The sequence below is a fragment of the Brachyistius frenatus genome, unplaced genomic scaffold (genome assembly GCF_029030835.1).
Source record: "Brachyistius frenatus isolate BFR_SWC_R1_liver_20210118 unplaced genomic scaffold, ASM2903083v1 Contig_66, whole genome shotgun sequence".
NCBI classification, from domain to species: domain Eukaryota; kingdom Metazoa; phylum Chordata; class Actinopteri; family Embiotocidae; genus Brachyistius; species Brachyistius frenatus.
In genome coordinates, this window is record NW_027210665.1 from 1,516,619 (window position 1) to 1,541,484 (window position 24,866).

At 39.4% G+C, this 24,866-nt stretch overlaps 3 protein-coding genes across 4 annotated transcripts in view; 2 read left to right on the top strand and 1 right to left on the bottom strand.

Moving 5' to 3' along the window:
• Nucleotides 1-4,755, bottom strand: part of mycbp2 (MYC binding protein 2) — a 66,895-nt gene extending 62,140 nt beyond the window's left edge. Inside the window, exon 1 of the mRNA XM_069707006.1 lies at nucleotides 4,746-4,755. The gene's annotated coding sequence lies outside the window, so the exon portion shown is untranslated. The remainder of the gene's footprint in view (nucleotides 1-4,745) is intronic.
• On the top strand, nucleotides 1,338-10,841 carry scel (sciellin). Its single transcript, XM_069707030.1, has 26 exons — nucleotides 1,338-1,582; nucleotides 2,789-2,820; nucleotides 3,489-3,600; nucleotides 3,775-3,837; nucleotides 3,980-4,051; nucleotides 4,160-4,192; nucleotides 4,309-4,350; nucleotides 4,435-4,470; nucleotides 4,567-4,611; nucleotides 4,701-4,772; nucleotides 4,871-4,939; nucleotides 5,816-5,887; nucleotides 5,970-6,038; nucleotides 6,116-6,172; nucleotides 7,109-7,171; nucleotides 7,637-7,690; nucleotides 7,776-7,817; nucleotides 7,929-7,997; nucleotides 8,191-8,241; nucleotides 8,549-8,617; nucleotides 8,745-8,798; nucleotides 8,892-8,954; nucleotides 9,046-9,117; nucleotides 9,530-9,638; nucleotides 10,099-10,201; nucleotides 10,352-10,841. Exons 2-26 carry the CDS (start codon nucleotides 2,802-2,804, stop codon nucleotides 10,366-10,368), a joined length of 1,527 nt encoding a protein of 508 aa, XP_069563131.1. The 5' UTR covers nucleotides 1,338-1,582; nucleotides 2,789-2,801; the 3' UTR covers nucleotides 10,369-10,841.
• Nucleotides 10,842-12,665: 1,824 nt separating this feature from the next.
• On the top strand, nucleotides 12,666-23,995 carry slain1a (SLAIN motif family, member 1a). Of its 2 annotated transcripts, XM_069706993.1 has the most exons (9): nucleotides 12,666-13,269; nucleotides 14,959-15,095; nucleotides 17,737-17,853; nucleotides 19,813-19,923; nucleotides 20,123-20,272; nucleotides 20,914-21,243; nucleotides 21,855-22,043; nucleotides 22,179-22,512; nucleotides 23,540-23,995. In XM_069706993.1, the coding sequence occupies exons 1-9, from the start codon at nucleotides 12,818-12,820 to the stop codon at nucleotides 23,613-23,615; spliced, it is 1,896 nt and encodes a 631-aa protein (XP_069563094.1). In that variant the 5' UTR covers nucleotides 12,666-12,817; the 3' UTR covers nucleotides 23,616-23,995. The 2 variants fall into 2 exon arrangements, with proteins under 2 accessions (XP_069563094.1, XP_069563095.1); XM_069706994.1 differs by lacking the exon at nucleotides 17,737-17,853.
• The last annotated feature ends 871 nt before the right edge of the window (nucleotides 23,996-24,866 follow it).

Genomic DNA, 24,866 nt, shown 5'->3' on the forward strand with positions numbered 1-24,866 from the left:
GTAGGGAAGATTTAAGCAATTGTCAGGGGTCCAAGTATTTTTGTTGGAGTGCTGGATTTGGCCCACTGGCTGCTGTTTTCCTATCACAGCTCTTCCTTCTGTCTGTTTTGTATTGACTTTCATTCTGTTTCTTTCATTCAACGTATTAGAACAGGTCATACTTATTTCTGCTCCTCTGACTAAGTGAGTGTAAATTCATCAGAACTTGTCTTGGCCTGGGCAATATGTTGTGTTTATTTATTTTTAATAGAGTTGTGCAGCCATCATTGTCATTTCTATCATTGAAGCTCCAGCGCCACCCAATGTACACTGCCAAAATGAATTGAAGGCCTCCCAAGCAGTTCCACAATGACGACCAACATGTTTGCATGTTGCCAGCTCAGTTCAAGAGAATTGATGGTGGCTGAAGAGTGCTTTTTCTTTCAAATGTGGTCGGGCTTGTTCATACAAAAGTGTCTTTCTGTCAAAAGTTTCCCTTGGCGTCTTAATGCTCAGCCTGGTAGTCACTGCAGGGTAATCGGCATTCCTTACATGCTATAATAGTGACTAGGAGGGGTTTGCCTATCAGTATCATCTTGACACACCCCTGCATGCTATGCACCTTTCATCAACAACAAGACACTCCCAAGAATAAAGCTCAGTCACAGACAATCAGACATTCCTACTTCAAGTCGGATTGTCACTTAAATTTTACGTGTGCTCCTGATCATTTATACTTCTATATAACTGTCATTCAGCAAGCCAGACAAGTCTGTTCGGCTTCCGCTAAAGTTCAGTATAACATGATATTAAATGCCATTTAGTAGACGTTTCATTCATTGTTCGAGGCTCCAGATGGATCCAATGGGCCAGTTTCTTTGAGGCCAGACTGTATAAAGTTAAGTGGCAAATTTGGATTTTATGACATTTATTGGACCTCAGCGAGTGATTATTATTCTGGAAGGAAAGTGGAAATATAGCTGGAACAAGTGCACCTCACAGTACTTTTATTAGTATGCTTGTGGAATGCACTTTCCACAGGGCAAAGTTCACTGTCAGTCATATTTTAAAACCAATGGGAGATTGATAACACAGTCATGTTGCAGGACTTATCAACGTGTCAAGTCTGTCATACATTTAAAACTAATATAAATATACTATAGACTGTTATAATTCTATTTAATTTTTTTCTGTGACTCTGAATAAAGCACCTGTTTAATGGTATCCCTGTTACAACTTCAGGGCTATGACGACAGAATCCCACACCCAGTTAGCAGGTCTGCTTCCTCAACACTTAAGTTGACCTGCAGGTCCTTCAGCACTCCACCCTCATTTTTCGAATCTTCATGCAAAGCAATTAGTGAGGTTTACAAGTTGATGATGGTGCCAGAAATGTCAAGAGGAATAGGGCGACAGGAAAGGTATTCTTCGATTGTTCTGCGAGGCCACACCTTTGGGTGGCCTTGGATCTCCTCCCTTATGGTTAAAAGCACAAGGAGTGACAGGGGTGTGATTGTGTAGTACAGTGTGACAGACAGGTGTTCACCTCTGAGCTACAGTGAGAGTTTACGTTGTCCAGCAAGTCGGAGAGCCTTCTGTGGAGGTACGTACTCAGACGCTTTCTGAATTATTGGTCGGTTTCAGTGAATATTTCTGTGTAGTGATAGTTCAGACTTCAGAAAAAAACTGTTAATGATATCATGTATGATATACTGAGTTTTCTCAGACAAGATGTTTTGCACTAGGATGCTGTGGGGGTGAAGAAATACATCCAAAAACATACAGTATCTGAGGACTAAATAATGATATAACTGCAGTTAGAGACTTTATTCTGATGAGTGAGCGCATGCCTCAGATGCCCTGATGCCTTAGTAACAAGGACATGAAACACATATACACACACTGTAGGTTTACTTGTACGGGCTTGCGGTTTCTTACTGTGAACCTTAACTAGTGTAGATTGCATACAGTGCAGAGTAAACAGTATATATTTGCGTATTTTGAGTGTGTTGGAGCAGCACTTTCTGCCTTGAAATGTGTTTTCAGTCCAGGCACCCAAACCACTGATCACACCACAGACCCAATCTCATACACTATAGACTGTCGTCTGATTACCGAACCAGTGTGTGATGGCACAGCACATTTGAATTATTATTCTATTATCTTAATTTGTTGTGAGTCTGTAGAGAAGTTCTTTTGTAGAAACAAGCCAAAATAAAACAAATGCAAAGCTGAACACACAGTTTGTGGACTAATAGCTCTCATCAGACTGAAAATGAGATAAATATTGCCAGTTAAAACCTGTCTCTCAGACGTAGACATTGGCCTTCAGGTTTCTGATGTCACACGGTTGAAAGGGCACAATTTTTTTTTATCATCAATAGCTAATGGCATGTTACAGCTTAGCCCCTCAGTTTTGCTGACAAAGGTGTGTTTGGAGAAGGTGTGGTATGGAGGGTGGGTGTGTCCTCATGTGGGTACAGAGCAAGACAAACCAGTTTTTGGCCTAATCGCTGAGTCTGGGTTTGAACAAAACCTTCAGTTGATGTGTTGCTGGGACAAAATCAACATGGTATGTTCACAAACCAGCCAGGTGATAACACTACACAAACATGCATAGAAAAAAAAAAAAAAAAGAGTCCTGATATTTTTCAGCTGAGTTTGAATGTTCATTGAGCTCAGGTGAAACTTCAAAAAGATAACGTGCTGTAAATCTATGAAAGGGCTCAGCCTACACTGCCACCTAGTGACTCATGTGTAGTACTTTCATCATGTGACGCATTACCTTCTTCTTTTCTCACCCTTGTAGGTGAAGTTACAAGATGAGCTCATACAGAGTTTGTAAGTATCCAGAAAAATCAAGTAATAAAATGTAAAGGATGAAATCCTAAACATTACTTTGTCACAGTTTAATAATGCTAATATTATCCCACATATGTTTACATATTTTTCATCATCATGTATTATTTTAAATTTATAATTGCACACCAGTCTTTTAGCCCTCAGTCAATTAGTACAATACAAAATGCCCAACAGATGATTGGACAAACTGATGATGACACAGTAAAAATATAAAGAGTACAATTCAAGACTAATACTCATGAGAAATACAAGTGATAAAAGAACTAATGAAAAAAACAATAAGATAGATGAAAAGGTATTTTATAAAAAGTATAAGACATTATAAGAATAACAATATACTTGATGTGCAGTAAAGGTCTGTGTAAAATAAATAATAGTGATTAAAGCATGAGCAAAACTAAGAATTAGACAAAGAAATGTCAAAGATTGAAGTTCAAGGAAAAATACAAGTACATGTAACATAAGCATTAAGATGCTTAAAATATATTTGCCTTGTGTGTAGTTGGGCCATGTAAGTTTACATGTCAGAGTTCTAAGACAAAATGAACAAAAAATAGCCAATTAAAACCTTCCCATGCTCATAAAAATAAGTAAGTGTGTTGAATATGTGAGTAAGAGACGATCAAGTTCTCTGTGTCTCGTGGTAGCAAAAACAAGAAGCACTTCCAGCCTGGCAGTTGAAGACAGCAAGAAGAAGGCATCGCTTCTGAAAGACGGCAGCTGGATCAGAAGAAACGAGGAAGAGGATGATCCTGTGGAGTAAGTCATACAAACATAAAAGTTGAAACACTGGGTGTGACTTTGTGTGTCAGTTTGCCTTTGTCTTTAAAAAAAATCCTCCCCACACTTTTGCAAGTCAAAGTGTTGAGTCATATCTGCTACAATGTATGAATGAATGAATAAATTAATTGTTATATTTATTTTCTCCAACAGCCGTGACCCAAACTTTGGCAAGTCCGTGCTGAGCAGATACAAATCCAATGAAACTCTTGCAAGGTAAAACAACCATTTAAATTATCCTCAAATTAAGTACAAAGTAATGAAAAACGAATATCGACTGTGATGACTGAAGGTAACGTAAAGAAATATTGGCAATTAATCCTTTTGTGCAACATTAACTTTGATCTTTTTCTCACAGCTCAGAACCTGAAAATGTAAAAACCACCAAACCTAAAAACCCATCAACATCTGTGCTGGCTCTCTCCAAGAGGTACCATTTCCATAAACCAACTGGCATCCTTTTGTGATTTTTAAAATGATAAACATTTTTAAAGTAGATTGTGACAGGCACCTTAAGTTGTGATTTCTGTCACTGCAGGTTTGGTGGAAGTCAGGATGAGCTGAAGAGCAGGTTGGTACAGTATTTAAACAGTGCTATAGCTTTTTTTTTTCCCCTCTGTAGACAACAACTTTCAGTAACTTCAACTGCACCATGTTGCTTAATAACACATCTATCTTACTTGGCAGCACTCTCCCACCCAGCAAGACTACAAACTCCCACACCAAAAGGTACATTTTCATAACACAACTAATGGGAGAATATCTACTGATTTATTCTTGGAAATCCCCTGAATAATCTCCTTTTTTTTGCAGCAAATATTCAAGTCTGAAGTCAGATTCTCCCAGCGTGTATGTATTGCTCCAGTCCATGACACAAAATGTAAAAATCATCCAAGGAACAATAAATATAACAAATAATTGCTTTGTTTTTTCATGTGACCACAGCACCACCACAACCAAGACTACTGTCACAGAGGAGCCGAAGACAAGGTACACAACAAACATTTGCAACAAACCAACAAGGACAAATGTTACAATGAAACTTCTGGTAAATTCATTTTACATTCCTCCTCCTTCAGCACCAAAACCACCAGAGTCACCAAGGACGGCACGACCACGGAGACCACCGTCACCACCGGCCAGAGCGTTAGGTAGAGAACACTACAACATTCATATGTCTCACATTATCACACAATGAACCTGCTTTATGCTTAATGACCATGCTAATTTATTGATTTATTTTTAATAGATCTCCTGTGATTAAATCTCCCACCAAGACCGAGACATTCACTGAGCGGGTCAAGTCTTCAAGCAAAGGGTAAAAATACTACTGTATACCAATCAGTGATGGAAGAAGCACTCACTATTTACCACAGTACTGAACTGCAGTTTTGTTCTATTAGTATTTTACCTGAGTATTTTGATTTTATTTTATGTCCTTTTACTCCCATTTGTGATAGTAAAACATTTTACACCGAGAAAAACTTCTTACTCGTTGTATTTTATAGTTATTGGGCTACATAAAACATACAGTATGATAACTACCCAATAAATAAGTTTAAATGAGCTCCACCTCAACCAAATACAACATGTGTATGTTAACGTACAAATACATCAATGATAATGATCCAGTCATACAATATAACACTGACAGGGGACATTCTGTATATTCAGTACTTCTTACTTTTCAGTAAAAAAAATTTGCCAATATTTCTTTGCCAATATTTCTGTATGTCCACTTAATGTAACATTTGAAGGTAACGCTTTGCATCGAACTTAAATGTTGTTGCTACTTTGGCTTAAGAGTCTCAAACCAATAGGATTTGGAACCACTGATGTCATCTTTAACAACACTTTTTGCTTTATAAACTAATCCGGTGTTTGGAAATAATTCATCTGAAAAGTAACTATAGCAGTCAGAAAAATGTAGTGGCATAAAAAGTGCATTATTTCTCTCTAAAATGAAGTTGATTAAAGATTTCAGGATGCATACAATAGACAGTTAAGATTGTACTCAGGTAATATATTTAACTTCTGCCCCTGCTACTAATTGTAAGGAGTCGAATGCAAACTAACAAACTGAAATTAATTCTCCTCTGCAGTCATATGATCCCTTCACAGAGTTTAACATATCAGCACACCGTACGTGCTGGAGCGTTAATTTGATCTCTGATTGACTTCTCTGTTCACACAGGTCACTGCACTCATCCTACTCACCGACCAAGACCACTAAAGTGACAGAGAAAACTGTTACCCCCACTAAAGAGTAAGTTATTTTCAGATTTTTAAATTAACGGTAGAATTTAAATCTATACTATTTAACCTGTGTTTAAAATATTTGTTTGCAGTGTGGAGGACAAACTTTTCGACACACTCATCCCCTCGTCCGTCAAAGAGGATTTGTCCCCCACAGACAGGTGATTTATTCATTCCTGAAGTTTTGAATGTGAATTATGTAAATCAATATACTTAAAATGTATTTTCTTCTTTGCAGTAAAACAAGGGTGTCCACAACTGAGACTGTGATAGTGAAAAGCAGCAGTGACACCGAGTAAGTTTCATCTCACAGAGGGTATAATGCACTAGTGAGATTACATTCAAATTGGTCAGATGAAAGTGATTGGATAAATCTGCTCATTCTTTTATTTTTCTAATTGGCAACAAAATAAATGGCGATGCCACCAAAAGACCAAAACCAACCACGAAATTAGCTTCCTAATATCTGTTGTGCTCTGTGCTATAGAGCTCCATTGTTGTCTAAAACTGAGAGCCTTACCAATGTGGGTGACACCAGTCCCACATACCCGATCCTGCTGCCGCAAACACCCAGTAGATCACCAAGTGTGTATTAGTTCACCTGTGAAAATAGTTCCCCAAAAAATACACAGTTTACTCCTGCAGAGCTGATAAAGGAACCTTTAAAAAAAAAAAAAAAGTAAAGTAATTCCATAGTAAGAGAAGAGACACATTGCTGCTTCTGGTGTTTTCATCTGATTTGGTGACAGCAAAAAAGTAAATGAATAAAATATCAAATTCCATCCTTAAAAACTACCACTTTAACAAGAAAATCCTCCATGTACAGTAACATCACCAGTAGGATCGTCTCTCCTGAGGCCCTTGCATAATACATTTTCATCTCCTTCCTGAATGTAGGCTAATTTAAGGCCCAGACTTTCTGTGGGTGTGTGAAAGGGTGTGCGAGTGTACACCGTGCTCTTGTAACGGCTGGTGCCTCGTGCAGTGCGCTAAAGAGCTGTACAGTCATAGACATGTAACAACGAACGGATACAATAGTGACATTTTAAACCATTTTATCCTACCAGTACTGGTTGTTTTTTTTGTCCGTGAATGTAATGTCACTTTTTAAATTTTGAGTGGTGTGGAATGATATAACGCTGATTACATTAATATTGACCTGCCAGTGATCTACCAAATCTCAATCAATACTGATCAACAAATGATTTACCCTCTGCTTAAATTATTGCAGAGCTGAGAATGAACTCTTTGATACACTTATTCCCAACTTGATCAAAGATGATCTCGCAGACAGGTAATGATCGCACTTACTAATAAAACTGCATGCAGATGATTTTAATATCAAATGCAACTTTTTTTTTTCAATTATTATTTTAAGTCCCCCCATTTAGCCTTCATTTTCACTGATATAAACATTTGATAAATTGTTTAAAACACACCATAATGTAGTGGCTAGCAGATATAAGTGCTTGGTAATGTATTTGTTAACAGTCATAACTCCTCCTGTCCTGTGGGCACCCATAATTGGTTATATATTTAACATTATAAAATATGTCTTCATAGAAGAAGAATTTCTGACAAGCACTGTACATTAAGAAGCACTTAAAATGTCATTTTTTAGTTAAAATGCCCTTTTAATATCTCATAAATGAGACAAATCATATTTTTTTTAATGCTGAATTGAGCGGACTTGAAATGCCATTTTAAACTATCACAATCCATCATCACCATGATGTAATAAGTAACATTTTCATTACAGCAAAACAACTGTGTCCAGTACTGAGACTGTGACAGTGAAGAGCAGCACTAATGGGTGAGTTACTGCAGGACAGCATATACCTGTAGCATAAATACCAGACACTCAGATAAAGATATTTATTTATTTATTGCTTTTCCAGAGATGGTGTTAAAACTACAACCACAAAAAGGAGTTCCTCTACGTAAGATAGATTTTAATCAATCATTTTAAAAAATATATATAGATATACCATACAAAATATAAGGATTGCACCCATAATCACCATATATATGTAATATTGTTATTTTTAAAGGGCTGAGGATGGCCTGTATGACACCCTCCTGCCTAAATCCATGACATCTGGTCTGTCCTCCACTGTCAGGTGAGATGTTTCAGTATATAATAAAAAAAAATCAAAAATGAAAAAAAACCCAGCTATTTAATTATGCCCATCAGTGAATCACCATGTCACTGTTTTATAGCAGTACAAGCCTCACAAAGAAAAAGATCATCTTTTGTGCATGTTCATTGTATTTATTCCAGTTTCTTCTGACATTTTTTGGGGGGTCATTTAGAGGAGAAAGCCCAACTGTGTCATCACCCACCTCCACCCGCAGCATCACCAGGTAAACTTAAAACTGATGCACGCTTAAAACCCTCAGAACATCTCTGAACTTTTAAAAACTATTCACAGAACTGTTGGATTGGAAGGTTCGTCAGTGATTGAACTTCATTTTTTATGTTCAGGCCTTTACCTTCAAATTTCGATTCATTTAACTACATTGAAGTTAGCATAAGACTTTACATCAAGACCTGTTAATTCAGACGTTTGAGATTTTGAATCATGATAATATTACGTACATCCAAATCAAGTTTCAGTTGTTTATATCAGTGAAAATAAACAAAACTCATTGCTTTGAATCTTTGACACAGCTACAGCTCGTATACTGATGAAGCTCCCTCCACCCGCACCAACTCCTACACCATCAGTACCAAGCCCAGGTAACCATCTGACCATCGTCCACATCTCTCACACTCACACACAAACACTTCTTGTAATCTCTGATTATACAGATGAAGTCAAATGTGGCTGCAGTCTCTCTAATCTGTTGTGTGTTTGCACATTCAGCGACGACTACAACAGTGAGCGCAGCAGCTATTCTTACTCCAGACCTGACTCCAGGTAAGCAGCAGAGCAAACTGAAACCTTACACAAAGTATACAACAAGTTAGAACATTTCTAAATGTCGCATGTGATCTCTGGTTCATTTTATAGTTATGAGTACACCAGTGTCACCAGTCCCGCTGTCTATAGCAGCACATCGTACAGGAGCAGCAGGTATGAAACCATGTCAACAATGGGAAGGATTGTTTTTGGTGTATAAACATTATAGGAGCCTAAAACAAGACTCTGTCTCTCACTCTCACAGCAGGTCAGATGATGTTCTGGGAGATCCAATCTACTCTAAATCCTCGAAGAGCACGTACGCATCTCCTGAAAGGTAGGAAAAGGGCAACAACAGTTTTCCTTGACTTTGGAAACAGTCACGTGAGAATAAAACTACAAACACTAAAAGTCTACGTCTTTACTAGCAGCTCTGTGCAGCTGCATTAGTACACAGTGTTGCTTTGAGTTAAATACAAACGTCAGCGTGCTACATCCTGTGACAATGCTAACATGTTGATTTTACACAGGTCTCATGTTTACTATGTGCAATACCTGCATGTAACCATGGTGAATCTCCAAAGGGAATATTTGATAGTTGTTGTTTTTTTTGTAGAATCCTTTTTTGCGTGAACGTAGATGTAAGATGTTTTTTAAACTTCCTGTTTTCAAGGTCAAATCTAAACTTAGATTCACAGTGTTCTTTTAATGCACTTAAAAACACTTAACTAAACCTTTTTCTCATATAGGACAGTGCTTGAGAAAGACCTGTGCACCTCTTGCCGTAAACCCTTCACCAGTGATGCCAAGATGGTCCTGGATGACATGAAGATCAACTGCCATGCTTCCTGCTTTAAAGTGAGCATATTCATTTTGAGATGTAACTCTCCTTGTCTGTCAGCAACAGGCAGTGGTTCAGGAAGAAGTATTTTGATGCTTTTAAATAAAACAATAAATACCTTAAAAGGCTCTATAACAAGTCCTGTTTTTAAAATATTACTGAAGTAAAGTGGAGCTCTGTTGCAGCAAACTTAAACCAGAGCAGCAAATTTGAAATCAGCCATCATTTATTTTTAACATTTCCACCTGTACATCTCCCACTGTGACATCCATTGTGTGAACGGTGCTACAGCCACAGTCACATAATATTTCTCTAGAAGCATTGTGAAGTAGAAGTAACTTTGAAATACAATGCAATACTTGAATAAATGGACTTAGTTACATGAAGCCACTGGCAGATGTTCAGTCACCATCTGTGTAGCGGAGGGCCCAGCATGCATCTCCTTCCTCATGTGAGTGTTTGTTTGTGTTTCCCCAGTGTGGTGTATGTAACAGTACTCTGGGTAATCTGAAGGCTGGGGACAGCATGTGGGTCTACAAACGCATAGTGCACTGTGAGAACTGCTTCGAGGTCACCAGAGGTAAAAGAAAAAAGAAAGACGAAATATATGCGTATATTTGCAGTTTTTTCATCACGTAAAACTCCAAAGAGTAAATGTTTCTATGTATGTTTATGTTGTTTAATGACAAATCAAATCTAACTGGTGCTGTTCATTTCCCACCCCCGACAGAAAAATGGCGACGCTGAGCCTCCATCAAATGGATTATTGCTTATCATTAGGCTTTGGGTAACACGGGTCTCATGTATTTGCATTATAAAAGGCTGACAGATCTTTATCCCGGTGTTTTGACAAATGACAGTTGCATTATGGATTTCACTTTTTTTATAACATGCATGCATACATAGTGCACGCAGTGTAAAATGTGTTATAGTGTGGCTGTGTTGTCATGATATTGCTGTCTTGATATCTACCCCTGTGCAACATATCAGATTTTGATGCTTGTGTGTAAAATAATGGGATATATTGCAGAATTGAGGGCCGGGGGCTTTTTCTTTGTGCAATAAAAGTAATAGTCTAAATGTATGTTTATCTAAAAAAATATATATATATAAATATAAAAATGTTCCATTTCTTTTAGTGGATGTAGAATAAAGAATGATGATCACAGCAATAAAGTCAGAATTTACCATTCAAAACAATAAAAGTGAGATGAGGAAAATTCAACTTTTGTATTTTCTCAAATTGTCAAAATATTTTCTCCAAAAATAGACTTTTATTTTGTTGTATCTCCGTACAGATCACAGATACAGTTCAATGGGATCAAAAATTTCCCTCAAAAAAATTTGCCATCACATGTCATGTCCTCTGCATTGTGTGTGGGAATTTGTCAACACAGTAGACAGCTGCACATTTCCTTCATAAGTTTGTGCGTAGTCTCTCACTACGTTCTCCAGCGTTATACTTTTAAACTAGTGATTTACTATAAGATGAAACTAAAATGTCTTAGCTGATGCCAACAGAATTCCAAACAAATTGGCTGTTGGAAAAGATTCCTCCAATCTCTAATCAAAAGCGGTCAGCCAATTGATATGTCAAACATAACTGCTTTTCCTTCATGAGTGAGTTTGTATGACTACAGAGAGAGCATGAAAAACATGCGGTGAGCTTTTTATAGTGGGAATTATCCGTGATGCTATAATCAACCAGTTAGAAGCAAAACAAAAATTCAGATATGTTGAGCTATTGTGAAATACAATTTCACATTTTGAGCTAACATCATTATTTATCAACATTTTATCATTATTAAAGCTGCCATATTTCATAATAGGCACATCATCTGCACATCAGACCTAAACTGAGCCTCACGTCAGCTCACGTTTTTTATATTTAGCTAGCAACAACTAGCTTTAGGAAATTGTGTATTGCAACCTGTTTTACTTTAGTAATCTGTTATAATTCTGTAAATCTCAATTTTACAGGCACTTAATGAGGCTGACCAAACTTTTAAAGGGTTAGCGCATAGCCATTCTGCAATTAAAAATGACAAATGGTTGGTACATGCATTTAAGTTTTGGCAACATTTTGACTACTTGAATAAATGAAAAAATTACGCTATTTGAAACTCCTCCTGACAATATTGCAGAAAACAAAAAATAGATAGCCTATAATATAATGAACTGATTTTTTTTTATTTATCCAATTATATAGTACATTTTATTTATCAGTATTTCTTTAATTATATCTGGCTCCCACAGTAATTATTTGGGGTCCAGATGGCAGACAATGCTGGGCCTCATCTGGGCCAACCATGGCACATATGAGCCATATGTATGGTAAAAGTCACATGGGCCATATTTGGGAGGCGTGCTTTGTGTGCACCAGATGTGGCTGCAATATTCAATTTGTTTTTGTGTAAATGATTAAAAGCCAAATTAAATGTTAAATTCAAAATTAAATTCACAGTTAAAACTGGTTTCCTGCAGCTCCCTGTTCTGAAATACTTAAAAGACAGAATTATATCACAGTGCAGTAAGAAAAACAGATAAAGAACAATACAATAACAAAGCGTAGACAACACGAACACTACAAGGTTATTCAGAGCTTCAAGGGCCAAGGCTGAATCTTTGATAGCTATCCTTCCTTCATCCCTTCTGGATCTGACAAAGACTTCTACACTAAGTTTCATAAAAGCCATCCAGCTATATGTTTCACTATCATTATTTGTCTATATAAGATGATATTAGACCTATACCGACTGGTTCTTTTTTAATCTTTTCAAATTATTTTATGAGGATCTGGTCTAAAAAAAAAATTTTTTTTTAATTGACAACTGATTCAAACTGATTTTGATTCAAATCTGTAAAAGAAGACACGTAAAAAGTGTAAACGTAAAAGAGATCCTCAACATCACTGCTTGCGTGTTGAACGTGCCCATAATAAATACTTCCTCGGCAGTGGTGTGATGGGAGTTGAACTCCAAGCTGGTGACCAATGAGAAGGAGGCTGTGCAGTCATCCTAGCAGCAGCAGCAGCATCAGTGTGTACCAGTGTGTGTGTGTGTGTGTGTGTGTGTGTGCGCGCGCGCGCGCGCTCGCTTTAAACGGGGGAATCTGGACACCCTCTCTGAATTGAATAGGACCCTCTGCAGGCAGGCCGTGCTTTCTTTTTCGCCCCTCTCAATGTGCTTTTTACCAAATGGAAGCAGAGGTGTTGAACCCCCAGATGATGGCAGACGTCAATGGCAACAATAAAATCACCAACGCGGAGCTCGAGGTGTTGAAGCTGCAGGAATTGGTCCGAAAATTGGAGAAGCAAAACGAACAATTGCGGACTAGAGCGAACGCTGTAAACAATTGCTCCATCGGCCCTCATCTCCAGACCTCGTTGTCGTGTCTGCACGGAGGTACAACGTGTCCGGGTGACAATTTCTCCTGTAAATATGACATTTCGAGTCCGACACAGTCGCATCCGTGCGTCCCCTCACCTCGAGGCTCGGCGGAGGAGCCGTTCGCATATTTCCAGCCGAGCTCGGCGTCTCCTGACGCCGCCGTGGAGGACAGCGGCGCCGCTGGAGACACAACTGTTTTGGACGAGGTTGAGATTTTGGACCTCAACACGGTGCTCCCCGTCTGCGAGCCTGATAGCTGGTAACTAGCACTCTGTTTATGTCTGCCTCTTTATTGCAGCCACATACTGTATTTGTGTATGAATTTACAATGACAACATCGGAGTCCCTTGTGTTTGTGTGACCCTCATAGATGCTTCACAGGCCACAGGACTGTCAGCCAGCCACAGTTTTGAGACAGTATGTGTAATGCTACCCTGCCATGTATTGATTATTGACTCCTCTCTTGGTGGACTTGCCTACTCTGGTAAACCGATTTGAACAGGAGGGAAAAGAACAAAAACAGATTTGACACAAGCTTTGGGCATCCCAGAATGCACTGTGCATGCAGCATCTATTCAGAGTAAGGCAGAGCTGGGATGAAATTAGAAACAATGACCCCCTTCAGCCTGTGATCAAACAGCTCGGCTTTGTGTGTAGTGTTCAGCCCCAGGCTGAACTACTTTGAAGCGCGGTAGCTGCTGACTTAGGTAGTTCACACTCTGACATGCTGACTAGTGAACCGTCTCCAGCTCTATGTATCGGGAGTGATGATGTGGAAAATGTAGCACACAGCTGAATGCAGCATTGATGGGATCCAGCGTTCACCCACTGCATCCATGTGTCCTTACTCTCTTTAACATAACTAATTGACCCGAAGTCGGTGTAATACCTTGGCCTAGTTGTTGAATAAAGAGTCCGTTAGACTGGTTCTTGTTCTTGGGCCACAGAGGTGACACATCATTTTGTTATATTCCAGAAATATATCACCTTATATACAGCAGAAATCTATCACTCCATTGTAGCATAGACACACTTATTTGGTTTATTGATTTATTGATAATCTTGTGACTTTAAACAACATTCAGAATGACATGGCTTCTTCTACCCTCTGAATTAAGAGGTCAGATACTTCCCGCTGATTGCAGCCAATAAAATGGGAGTCCAGTTTCCAGGGGTGACGAACTGTTTTTCTTTTGTAGGGATGCAACGAATGACTATTTTCAGTAGTTTTTTTTTTTTATCATTTTCTTGACCAATTGTTCTGTTATTTGGTGTGTAAAACGTGAGAGAACAGGACAAATCCCATCATATAATTTACAAATATATATGTTAATGTTTTTTTTTTTTACCCCACAAATGTTCAAGTATATGTTACAAATATAGAAGATAATCCATCAACATTTTAGAAACAGAAAGTAGAGGATTTTGGGGGATTTTTCTTGAAAAAGTACCAGAAAGGTTTATTGATTATACAAATGGTTTCTTTATCTTGTGTTGAAATTGAATCTGTTAATTGTTTCAGAGCTCAGCCACAGTCAGAAGAGATAATATTACAAATCCTTCTGTGTCTGTCTGCAGCAGTCCCATCCTATACATCACCCCAAAGGATGAAACTGTCATGGCTTAAATTTTTTATTTGACACTGCCGCTTCCACAGTTTGTGTTTTCCTTTTTTTTAAAATTGCATTTGCTATTGGTGGGTACTTTTAGGGTGTAAAGTTATGAAGTGGCCATAACAATATAACTCAGTTGAGATATATTGTGGCTGTAAAACTCTCGCCTTAAAATCTGTAGCTTGTGTTTTTTTGTGGGCAGAGATTGTTCTGGAAATATATAAATACAGCTGCCCCCAGCTTTTTTTTTTAACACTCCTCTGTGTAAAGTAACAACAGCAGCTGTGCTGTAAAGGTGTCAGGTGGATAAGCGTGGATTGTGCTGTGTGTTCCAGGCTGTATGTGAGCCCCAAAGCCAAGTTACACGGTGAGAGCATCCTCAGCCCTCTCCAGTGGTGCAGGCAGGTACTGGACCACCCGGGGCCCGAGGTGGAGCTGGCTAAGATGACCCTCTGTCACAGACTGGACCAAGGTACAGTGTATCTATGACCACAGATTAACAGCCTTCATCTGCACATCTGGTCGCTAACATGTGATCTTAAGCTGCGGCACACAAAATGTCCGTACGTGCAACACGATTTTCGGAACCGTGGGAGCTTTTCTACGCACGCAGCTTCAATTGTTTCGGACCATTTCGCCATTTAACTCGCTCTCTTTAAATTTGTGGGTTTTAAATGACCTCACCCAATTTTCCCACAGTGAGTGATTATTTCTGTGGTAGCAGAGTTGGATAGACTCACAATTACACATGTCAGTTTCTCCAGAGAGCATTTAAGATCCGTTGAAAGGGTTTGCTTCTCAGCAAATGAAAGATATTTCATTATGAGGAGCCCATTTTGTGTTGCTGGTTGGCAATATACTGTCTTAAGTGCTATATGAAGTAGAAAGAATTATGAAACTCTGGTCAAATTACCATCATTACATTGCACCACCTACAGTGGCTCTGTATACATGGATTTTAAATTCTTTTTAAAAAATTTTAAAAAAACACACAATTCAAGTGAAAAATATTTTACATTTTAAATTCAGGGCAGTGATTTTGTTAACATTAAAGGAATAGTTTGACATTTTATATACAATTATAAGCTTTCTTGCAGAGAGATTGAGACACTGACCATAAAAACAGGCTCCATCTTAAGATATCAAAATTGGCCTTCCAAAACACTGAAATATGCTGGGTAGCTTCATATGCAAATTAAAAATATGAGAGTGGTTTCTATAAATATAGCAACATATTTATATAAGACCTTAGTTTTGATCATATTTGGAATATACTAGAACTTAACTAACATTAATCAGGTTGCTGACATAGCGGTCTGACTCATCTGCAGAAAACAAATCTGTCGTTTCCGTGCCAACTGAGTCACACTTGAGATTAAACCAAAAGTGGTTTCAGTCTGCCTGGACTGTTCTGCTGTAGTTACCTGTCTACAGGATTCAGCTTGTACTAATGGTGTTCCAGATGAGAGAGACAATGCATTTTATCCACTGCATTAATCTCATTTCAGCATGTCACAACTGCTCTACTCATTCATCATCATATTTTTAGTTTTCTGAGTAACCGCTGCATAATCTGTACTCATGGCAGACCCAAAAAAGATGTTTTCATGCCACGGTTACCACTTCTCAAAGCGTATTCATCATAGCATAACTGAAACAATCCAAACAATCATCATAAGTGATATACAACTTGTGTGCTATTGAATGGCATTGGCAACTGGACCCAGTTTTCGATCTAGTGCTTTACAGTTTCTACTCTCCTGCCTGCATTGGGATATGGTTACCATAGAAACCATGCTTACATTAACTGGGTTTTTGAGGCAGATATGCCCAGCACTCGACGCTCCGATTGCCTGCGCAAGAGACTCTAGAAAGCGTGTACTTTTACGTGCATGTGTGTAACGTGTGTGCTTTGGTTTTAAAATCCAGAATAATTTCAAATGTTTTCATGTTGAGGGAGTGTGGTGGCCACACTGGCACTCAATAATGCATGTTTGTTGGTGTTTGCTTTGATGTTCATTGGTGTGTGTGTGTGTGTGTGTGTGTGTGTGTGTGTGTGTGTGTGTGTGTGTGTGTGTGTGTGTGTGTGTGTGTGTGTGTGTGTGTGTGTGTGTGTGTGTGGACGGTTAAAGGTCCTCGTCTTCCTCTAAAAGCTGCATTCAGTGAAGGCTGGCTCTCCTCCTTTGGGTCATGAATGCAACCTTGTGTCTGAGATCCAGTAGCCGTTGTTTGTGTTGCTTGCTGTGAATGCTAGTTTTATCCAGTAAAGATTGAGCCTAATTGTGTCAGGAATGCCAAATGCTCCACTTTGTCAGGTGTGTGCCCCTCTGACTACCAATCAGTGGGGGTAAACCCGCTGTTTCCACACTGAACCCGCATTATGTAACCAGGCCAAATTTACTCACTGCTAGTCAGCAGTAATTAGTGAAAAATAACAATGTCGCCACCTAATGAGGAACACTTTTCTAGGAGTTTAGTTGCAACTAATTAGTCGAATTGTCAATCATTAGGACTTTTCCTGATTTTAATTAGTTTGTAATAAGATTATTAGAGTTGACAGTAAAAGGCCTTGCGACCCAAAATCAATTGTTTGTCAAGCTCTCCATATCAGTGATTGACTGTACTGAGAACAAATTTGATTTATTTTCTTTTAACCATTTTTAAAGCCTTGTATTACAACCTATAACCCTTTAATAAAGTGAAGTTGTTACAATAGTGTTCTGTCACTAAATTGATACTGTAGGAAAATTCAATTGTATGTGGTACAAATGCAACCTCCACACCCCAAAATAGTCCATGGTGGATCTAATTCTGATTTTGGGAATGGGATGTAGCCTACATGCACAATCCCTGCTTATCCTAAGATCCATCCCAAAAAAAAGCTGTGGTTTAGCCCAATAAGCCGCGCTGGTAAGCTGAACCTCGTCTTACTGTATCAGCCTCTCCTGCCCGAGCGGCGACCCAATCATTTACTACATCCATACTGGTCTGTAAGAGGCAGATTACCGGTTGGCCAAGCGTGTGTTGAAATACATTATTGATGTGCTGTATGTGTGTTATACATGCTGAAGCAATCCGACTAACATTTCCTCCGCTACAATCTGTGTCTCCAGCCAAGCGGTGGCGAGGAGTCTCCTCCGTCCGACCGTACAGCTGCATCGAGGGGCTCTCCACCCTCAGCTGTCCCGTCCTGCCTTACACTAAACCTGCTGCACTAACCGAATCCCCAGGTAACACCAATATATGCATGCAATTCCTGTTAACCCCAAAGGAGTCACTAACTTTTAATGAGCACAGTATTTACCTAATGTAGCTCCACATTCAAATCACTGAGGACAAACTAATCTGTTTTGAGGCTTAATTGAGGTGACTCACCCTAAACACATTCACCACGGTCTGTAGATAGCATATCTTGAGGTGTTTAATCTGTTTGGCATGAATCTAAGTGAGCCTATTAAATAAAACCTGATGGAAGATTTATAGGAAAACTGGTAAATGATTATTTAATTACAACTACAATAATAATTGTTGGTTATTGTAAGTGGTTTAAAGTGATATTTTTAATCGTCTTCTTTGTAGCCACGCTAGCTGTGTGGGATTGAAATGTCTGATGTTTGGTTCACTGAAATATCTCAAAAACAGTTTGATTTAATAACACAATAAAACAGGTGAGAGGTTCATGGCTGTATTTTATCTTCCACTCTGAAGTGATGCAGTGATCAGTCCTAGTTAAATAACTTTCAGTGGCCTCGGATGTGCATCTGTATGCAGTAAGAGGTATGAACAATTGGACAATTCTTTGACAATCCCTCTTCGTGTCTGTTTTGAAAGTTCGGGAACTAGTGCACTGCTACTATAGCGCGGCTAAAGCACTTTACTCATATGCTGATCCCGCATCTTCCACAACTGCATATGGCTGCATATTGTTTGCTCAACCCTACCCTGGATTTTGCCGAGTCTAAATCTGCATGGAGAGGCTGTTTAAATCCTGCGGGGAGAAGCAATTGCTCTTTTCTACCCAACTCTCTCCTACTTGCACTGTTCAGGGACACACTGGGGTGATGATGTCTTTTGAATGGTTCATCGTATCGGAATAATTGCTGGTAGCTTAAACAACACGTGTTACACAGCACTCGCATACAGTCGTTTTATCCAGCACTTTTTTACACCATTGTCATAAGTAGCATTGGCCTTCTAGCGCTTACTAGCACAAAACACAAGGAGTGGAACCGTTCAAGTAAAACATTTGACCCGTTTGGTTTGTTTGCTAGTCACAGTTCAGGACATGTCTGTATTTTTCAGTTCATTTGAAATAGGCTATGAGGAATGTGCAAAATTAATTATATATATATCAAATAGCTATTATATACAATACAATAACCCAGTGAAACATCTGCCAGCATTGTTTCTTTCTGCTCTATGGGAGCATTAAAGGTTTAGTGCTTATTTCACACAACTCTTGGGCCTTTATTTAACACGGAGCGTTTCACTCTTTTTACGAGCGCCTTTCTCCACATTCACACAGTGACACCTTCACGTTTTCCAGCCCAACCACAGTCAGATCTGTTGACCTCTGAACACTGCTGCCTTTTAATTTTCCCCTCTCAGTTTTATCCTGCGGGGACTCAAGTCTGTTTTTATAACCTTAAGGACACTGCTGCCCTCATTTCCAAAATCTAACAACATAACAAAATAGCAAATAACAGAAACGTTTATAACATGTTTAAATGAAGGTAAATTAGCTCACATTTTGTCCCTGACAAAATCTACAGTGTAGGCATAAAAACCGTTACTGCTCCAATTAAGACTAACTCTTTCCTTAAATCTGATAGTTGTTGCTCCATTTTACGTCCAAATTAATACAAAAACTGAGCCAAAAGCATCTGTTGCTTCCAAAATACTTTTGGAGCTAGCTGTATAAACCTAACCCAGATTCTTAAACAACCTGCTACTTGCAGTTTACAATCAGATTACAGCAAATTGCAGGGAAGAGATTATAAGGTCATACCCTCAGACAGATGGAGACAAGCCATCCCCAACTCCACCAGAGAAAAGCTCCTTCTGCCTCTTCATCCATATTTTATATGAACACAAATACCAGCGAGTGACCGTTGGGATTTGTATATTAGGCTGGTTATCAGTGATTGATGTCTCCTCTCTCTTTTCTGCTGTGTTTCTCTCCTTCGCAGCCCCTCTGACGTCATCAGGTCCGTCTTTCCTCCAGCCGACTCTGCCTCTCAGGGCCAGCTGCACCGTCAGCGACAGAGCGCCCACCTTCCTGTCAAACTCCACACTTCACAGTAAGACCTCACCGACAACATGTCTCCTCTGCTCTGTCAGTTTCTTCAGGTGTGAGTCGCCATCCATCACTTCTGTCAGGGAAATATCTTCTCCGTGTGTTGAGTTCCTGTTTCTCAGTGATCCCTGTTTTTTGTCTTGGCCACACAAAGTGAAATAGATATATATATATATATATTTATTTGTCCTGTGTGTTTTTAGATGTGGGCCGGCGGCATGCAGCAATCAGCCCCCAGTCTTCCTTGGACAGCGAGTTGGGTGTGTCCGAACAAGAGGATGACTCCATCTCTATGAGCTACAAACTGCAGGACATGACAGATGTGGAGGTCATGGCACGACTTCAGGAGGAGAGTGAGTTGAGGTTTTTTTTTTTAAATTTTAAATCACCCCTGCAAACACTGATACAAATAGGCATTGTCATGATAGCTTATATTGTGATTATCAGCTGTGATGATGTCAGAAGTAATTGTCGAGTTTGTAGTTTTATTCCTGGCTCTCACCATAGACTGTATATAAAAGTGGACGTAGCTTCGGGGTCTGAAAAATGAAGCCAAAGGGGAAGTGCCTGAAAGTGAAGAACCACCGATGGCTGCTATGGGTTGGCTCCATAAAGGCTCCGGCTCCATAGACTCCCATTGAAATACAAAGTCAATACATTTTTCAACAAGTCATGATGGTGTCTTTGACTGAAGTCACTCCTTCTTTTTAGTTTTCTGGCATCTAAAAATAACTTCATCCATAATTCTATTAGGCCTCAAAATGTGGTATATTTGGATAAACGTTTGACCTTTGAAGAGATGAACTTGAGCGTGAAGGTATCTTGTTAAATTATGCAAGAGATTCCAGAAAAACGTCCCTGTATCAGTCTCATCTACCGATTCAGTGACTGAATAATGGATGAGCGGCTGCTCTAGAAGGAAACGTATCTCATACTACATGAGGTTCAGGTTTATGTTTTCCACAGATAAAAGCAGTGATCTGTCACCCTGCAGGTCTCCGACAGGACTACGCCTCTACCTCAGCCACAGCCAGCCGTCGCAGCTCCAGCTTCTCCTTGCACTCCCTCAGGCGCAGCGAGATGGATCTGGAGGAGGAGGATGAGGAGGACGAGGGGTACGACCAGCTTCCTCCTCCCCAGCCTCGCCTTTTCCGCACAGGGTCTATGCAGCGGGGCAGCCTGCCCCACTCTCACACCTTCTCCAGTATTAGAGACTGCCGGCGCACCTCAGTCACCCCTCAGTTTTCACTCAGCGGACTCTCCCAGTACTCTGGGCCCTCCAGCTTGATCACAGACACACACTCAGCATACAGGAATAGCACAGGTGAGTGTAAAATGAATTAGTTTCCCTCTTGCAGCAGTAAGATCACTGAATATCAAATAGCAGTGCAACTACAAGGGTTCAGAGTTGTTGGGTTTTTTCAGCGGTGTCGATGAAGGTCTTAATTAAGACTGAAAGTGGAATTGCTTCTCTGCCAGTTGCATGACCGACTGATGTTGTAGTCTCAGACAGATTTGAGGACTTTTACATGTTATGCGGTTTTTATTTCAGTTTAAAGGAACAGTGCAACATTTTGGGAAATAAATTTAATTGCTTTCTTACTCAGAGATAAATGAGAAGATCTTCATATAACGCTCTCATGTCTGTAACCATAAGTAATAAGATACACCTTTTGGCTGGTTAGCTTAGCATCAAGACTGGAAACAGGCGAAACTACTAACCTGGCTCTGAACAAAGGTAAAACAAAATCTGCCAACAAGCACCCTTCAAAATTCATTAATCAACACAATATATCTTGTTTGTTAAATTTGTTAAAAAAAATGTTTACAATTTGTGATTTTCCCCAAAATGTCAGACTGTTCCTTTAATGTTTGAACTGGCAAATGACGCGACACCTCCAAGACCTGATCAGGTTTGTTGATATCGTTGCATAGACAAGCTACGGAGAAGCATGCCCAACCTGATCCGAGCTCCCAGCATGCCCAGTGTTCCCAGTATCCCATGCCTGGCTTCCCCTGTCAACCCGCCTTCCCACGGCCCCTCCTCCCTGCCAGCGATGCCCTCCCTCCGAAGCAGCCAGAGCTTTGACTCCTCCAATGGGCTCGCACGACTCCAGTCCTCCAGTAAGACACTCGTGTTAATGTCTATGAATAAATCAGCTGTACAAAGCACATTTTTATTCATGAGTGAATGTGCCGCTCTGTTTTATGAAGGCACGGTAATTGCAATATGGTGACTGATTTTTATACGTGATTCAGTTCCTTCCCCAGGCCAGCTCCTTCAGAGAGTCCAGAGCGTCGGGAACTTCCCGACCACCCAACGACACACACTAAAAGCCACAGCCTACGTAAGCCCCACGGTGCAGCAGGGTCCCACCTCCACCTCCCTCTCCACCTCTACCAGTCTGCACTCCATCCCCAGCAGCGTCGCACTGCCTCAGCCCCTCAAGCCCAGCAGCAGTTTCCTACCGCAGGCCCTAAAAGCAGGCGCCAACCAGGCGGCTGTCCCCCGCAGTTCCCTTCCCCGCCCAGCCTCGTTTGTGGGAACAAGTGGAGTTCCACGAGCGAGTAAACTCACCCAACCCACACGCAGGTAATGACAGACACACCAGAGTAAGTGAGTTTAAAGGAGAACTCCAATTTTACATCTCAGCATCCAAGTGGGGAGTACTACTGCACATGTGGGAGATGTCACGTCACCCTTTGGTGAAGAGTTTGTGAATATGGTGATTGACGGTATAAAGATAGAAAGAAGTACAGAAAGAAGTAGGTTTACGAGATCTCATTGCTGGTTTTGCTGCATTAATTTTTTTAACTGTCGACGGTGAGTCCAGCATTGTCATAGGAGAGCGTTGCTAAAACAGTGGAGCACTCGTTTCTCAGTCTAAACTAAAACATGAAAGCTTGATGTGTCCTGAAACGGAGTTCAAAGCTGTATAATTAAATACAATAATATCTCACATTTCATATTATATCAGAGTTAAGTGTGCTGATTTATTGCTTTCCTAGTGAAAAAATGTAAAAAGAACTATATTAAATTTTGCATTCACTGTTATTAGACCATTATTGAACCAAATGAAAAGTAATTGAGCCACGCAGTAAACAACTAATCTGATAACTGATTCAAGTCATTTTTCAAGTAAATTTGCCAGACATAAAAAATGTTCTGGTTGTCAAATGTGAGAATTCACTGCTTTTCTTGATCTTATATTATACTACATTTGTTTAATGTAATATAAGAATCTAAAAATATAATCTAGAATTTAATAATGTCACCATGTGCTCTATTATATTGAATTATGATTATATTGTTTTCTGGTGTTATACCAAAACCCACAACGGATTAATGAAATGAGAAATGAAATGATTGATTGATTATGATAGTAATCATTAGTTACAGCCCTGTACTGGATATGGTTTGCATGTATTAATAGAGACACAACTGTATTACATTTACACTGATTGGCCTGAGAGAGGTGTTAGAGTTCCAGTTAAAGTCAAACTTTAAAACCAAGTAAAATCAGTTTATTTGTTGTTGGTTTTTTTTCATTTAGAGGGATGATGTATCTTTTTATTTGATTATTTTGATACATAATCGACTCGTCTCCTTCTGCCCGCAGTTTGCTAACTCCTCCAAAGAGCCTGATTGCTCTCAGCGCGCTGAGGGACGGCAGCTGGAAGGACGGCTGCTACTGAATCCAAGTAAACGGAGGTTTGAGAGGTGCACAGGGTGACGCTTCATGGAACCAACTGATTTAAAATGTTGCTGTCAGGAGGTACCGGACTTGGGCCGTGGCCCAAAAGACAGTGACTGTTACCATGACTACAAAGCACGACTCTTCACTGAAGGACAAAGTAGAAAACCGAGAACAGTACAGGTCCAGCAGGCTGGATCTTTACCTCAATACCTGCTGAAACACACATGGACACACTTTGAAACAACCAGGCAATACTCTGATAATCACTTGTCAAATGTGAACTGGATTCTCTCATATGTGTTTTTTTGGTTTGTCTTCGTGGATAGTTCATGCTTTCATTCAATAAGATGAAAATTTCTCTTGAGCGGAAAGCTTAGGGGGAAAAAAATAGCCTACGCTTTTGTACATGCTTTTGATGATTTCATATGACTAATTTTGCAAGTATTATTTTTTTTGTCAAGAGTGTGGTGTCAGATATGAAGTTGAAACTGAATTTTGTTACTTCCTGTGCCTGTTAAAAAGTAGTGTAAGTTACGTTAGTCACATTTATTGGCTGGACCTCGCAGCACTTTGAAACTTTGAAAATTATGATTAACACATTCAATTAATAGATCTGCTTTGTTTCTTAAGTAAAGTATGACATTCATCTATGTCAGTGTACACACTTTATATCTTTTGGCTAGTATCCTTTCATTTAATGTTTACATGAAATTTGTATTGTTCTTTGATAAACATAATCGCTGCAGTGATATTGCACATAGAGCCCTGATGCTTTTTATGGATGACAAGACGTTTAAAGGGAGGTGGATTTTTAAAGTGAATTAAAGCATTTCAAAACATTTTTTGCATTGTTCCAGTCCTTCTTCAACGTCATTCACCTGTTTGCTGACATTATTCTGAAATAAATACTCGTCGGTAATCTGTATACTTTTTGATAAAGTTAGTGACAACTAACTGCAAAAGGGAAAAACTGTTTTATATGTTGTCCGTACAGATGGACGGCTTTACATCCCATTCACGTGAATGCGGTATCTCAGGAAGGCCTTGAAGGAGTTTCTTTAAATTTGCCACAAATGTTTATTTGAACTGGTCAGAATTTGGTCGGGAAAGGTCAAAGGTCAAGGTTAATATTCACTGGAATCGTAATAGTCAATATGGTGATAACTTCCGTTTCAGCAAAAGTCCATTTATTACCTTTTATTAAATTTTGGTGGTTGGTGGAGGCACACAACTGCAAGGCCGAAATTAG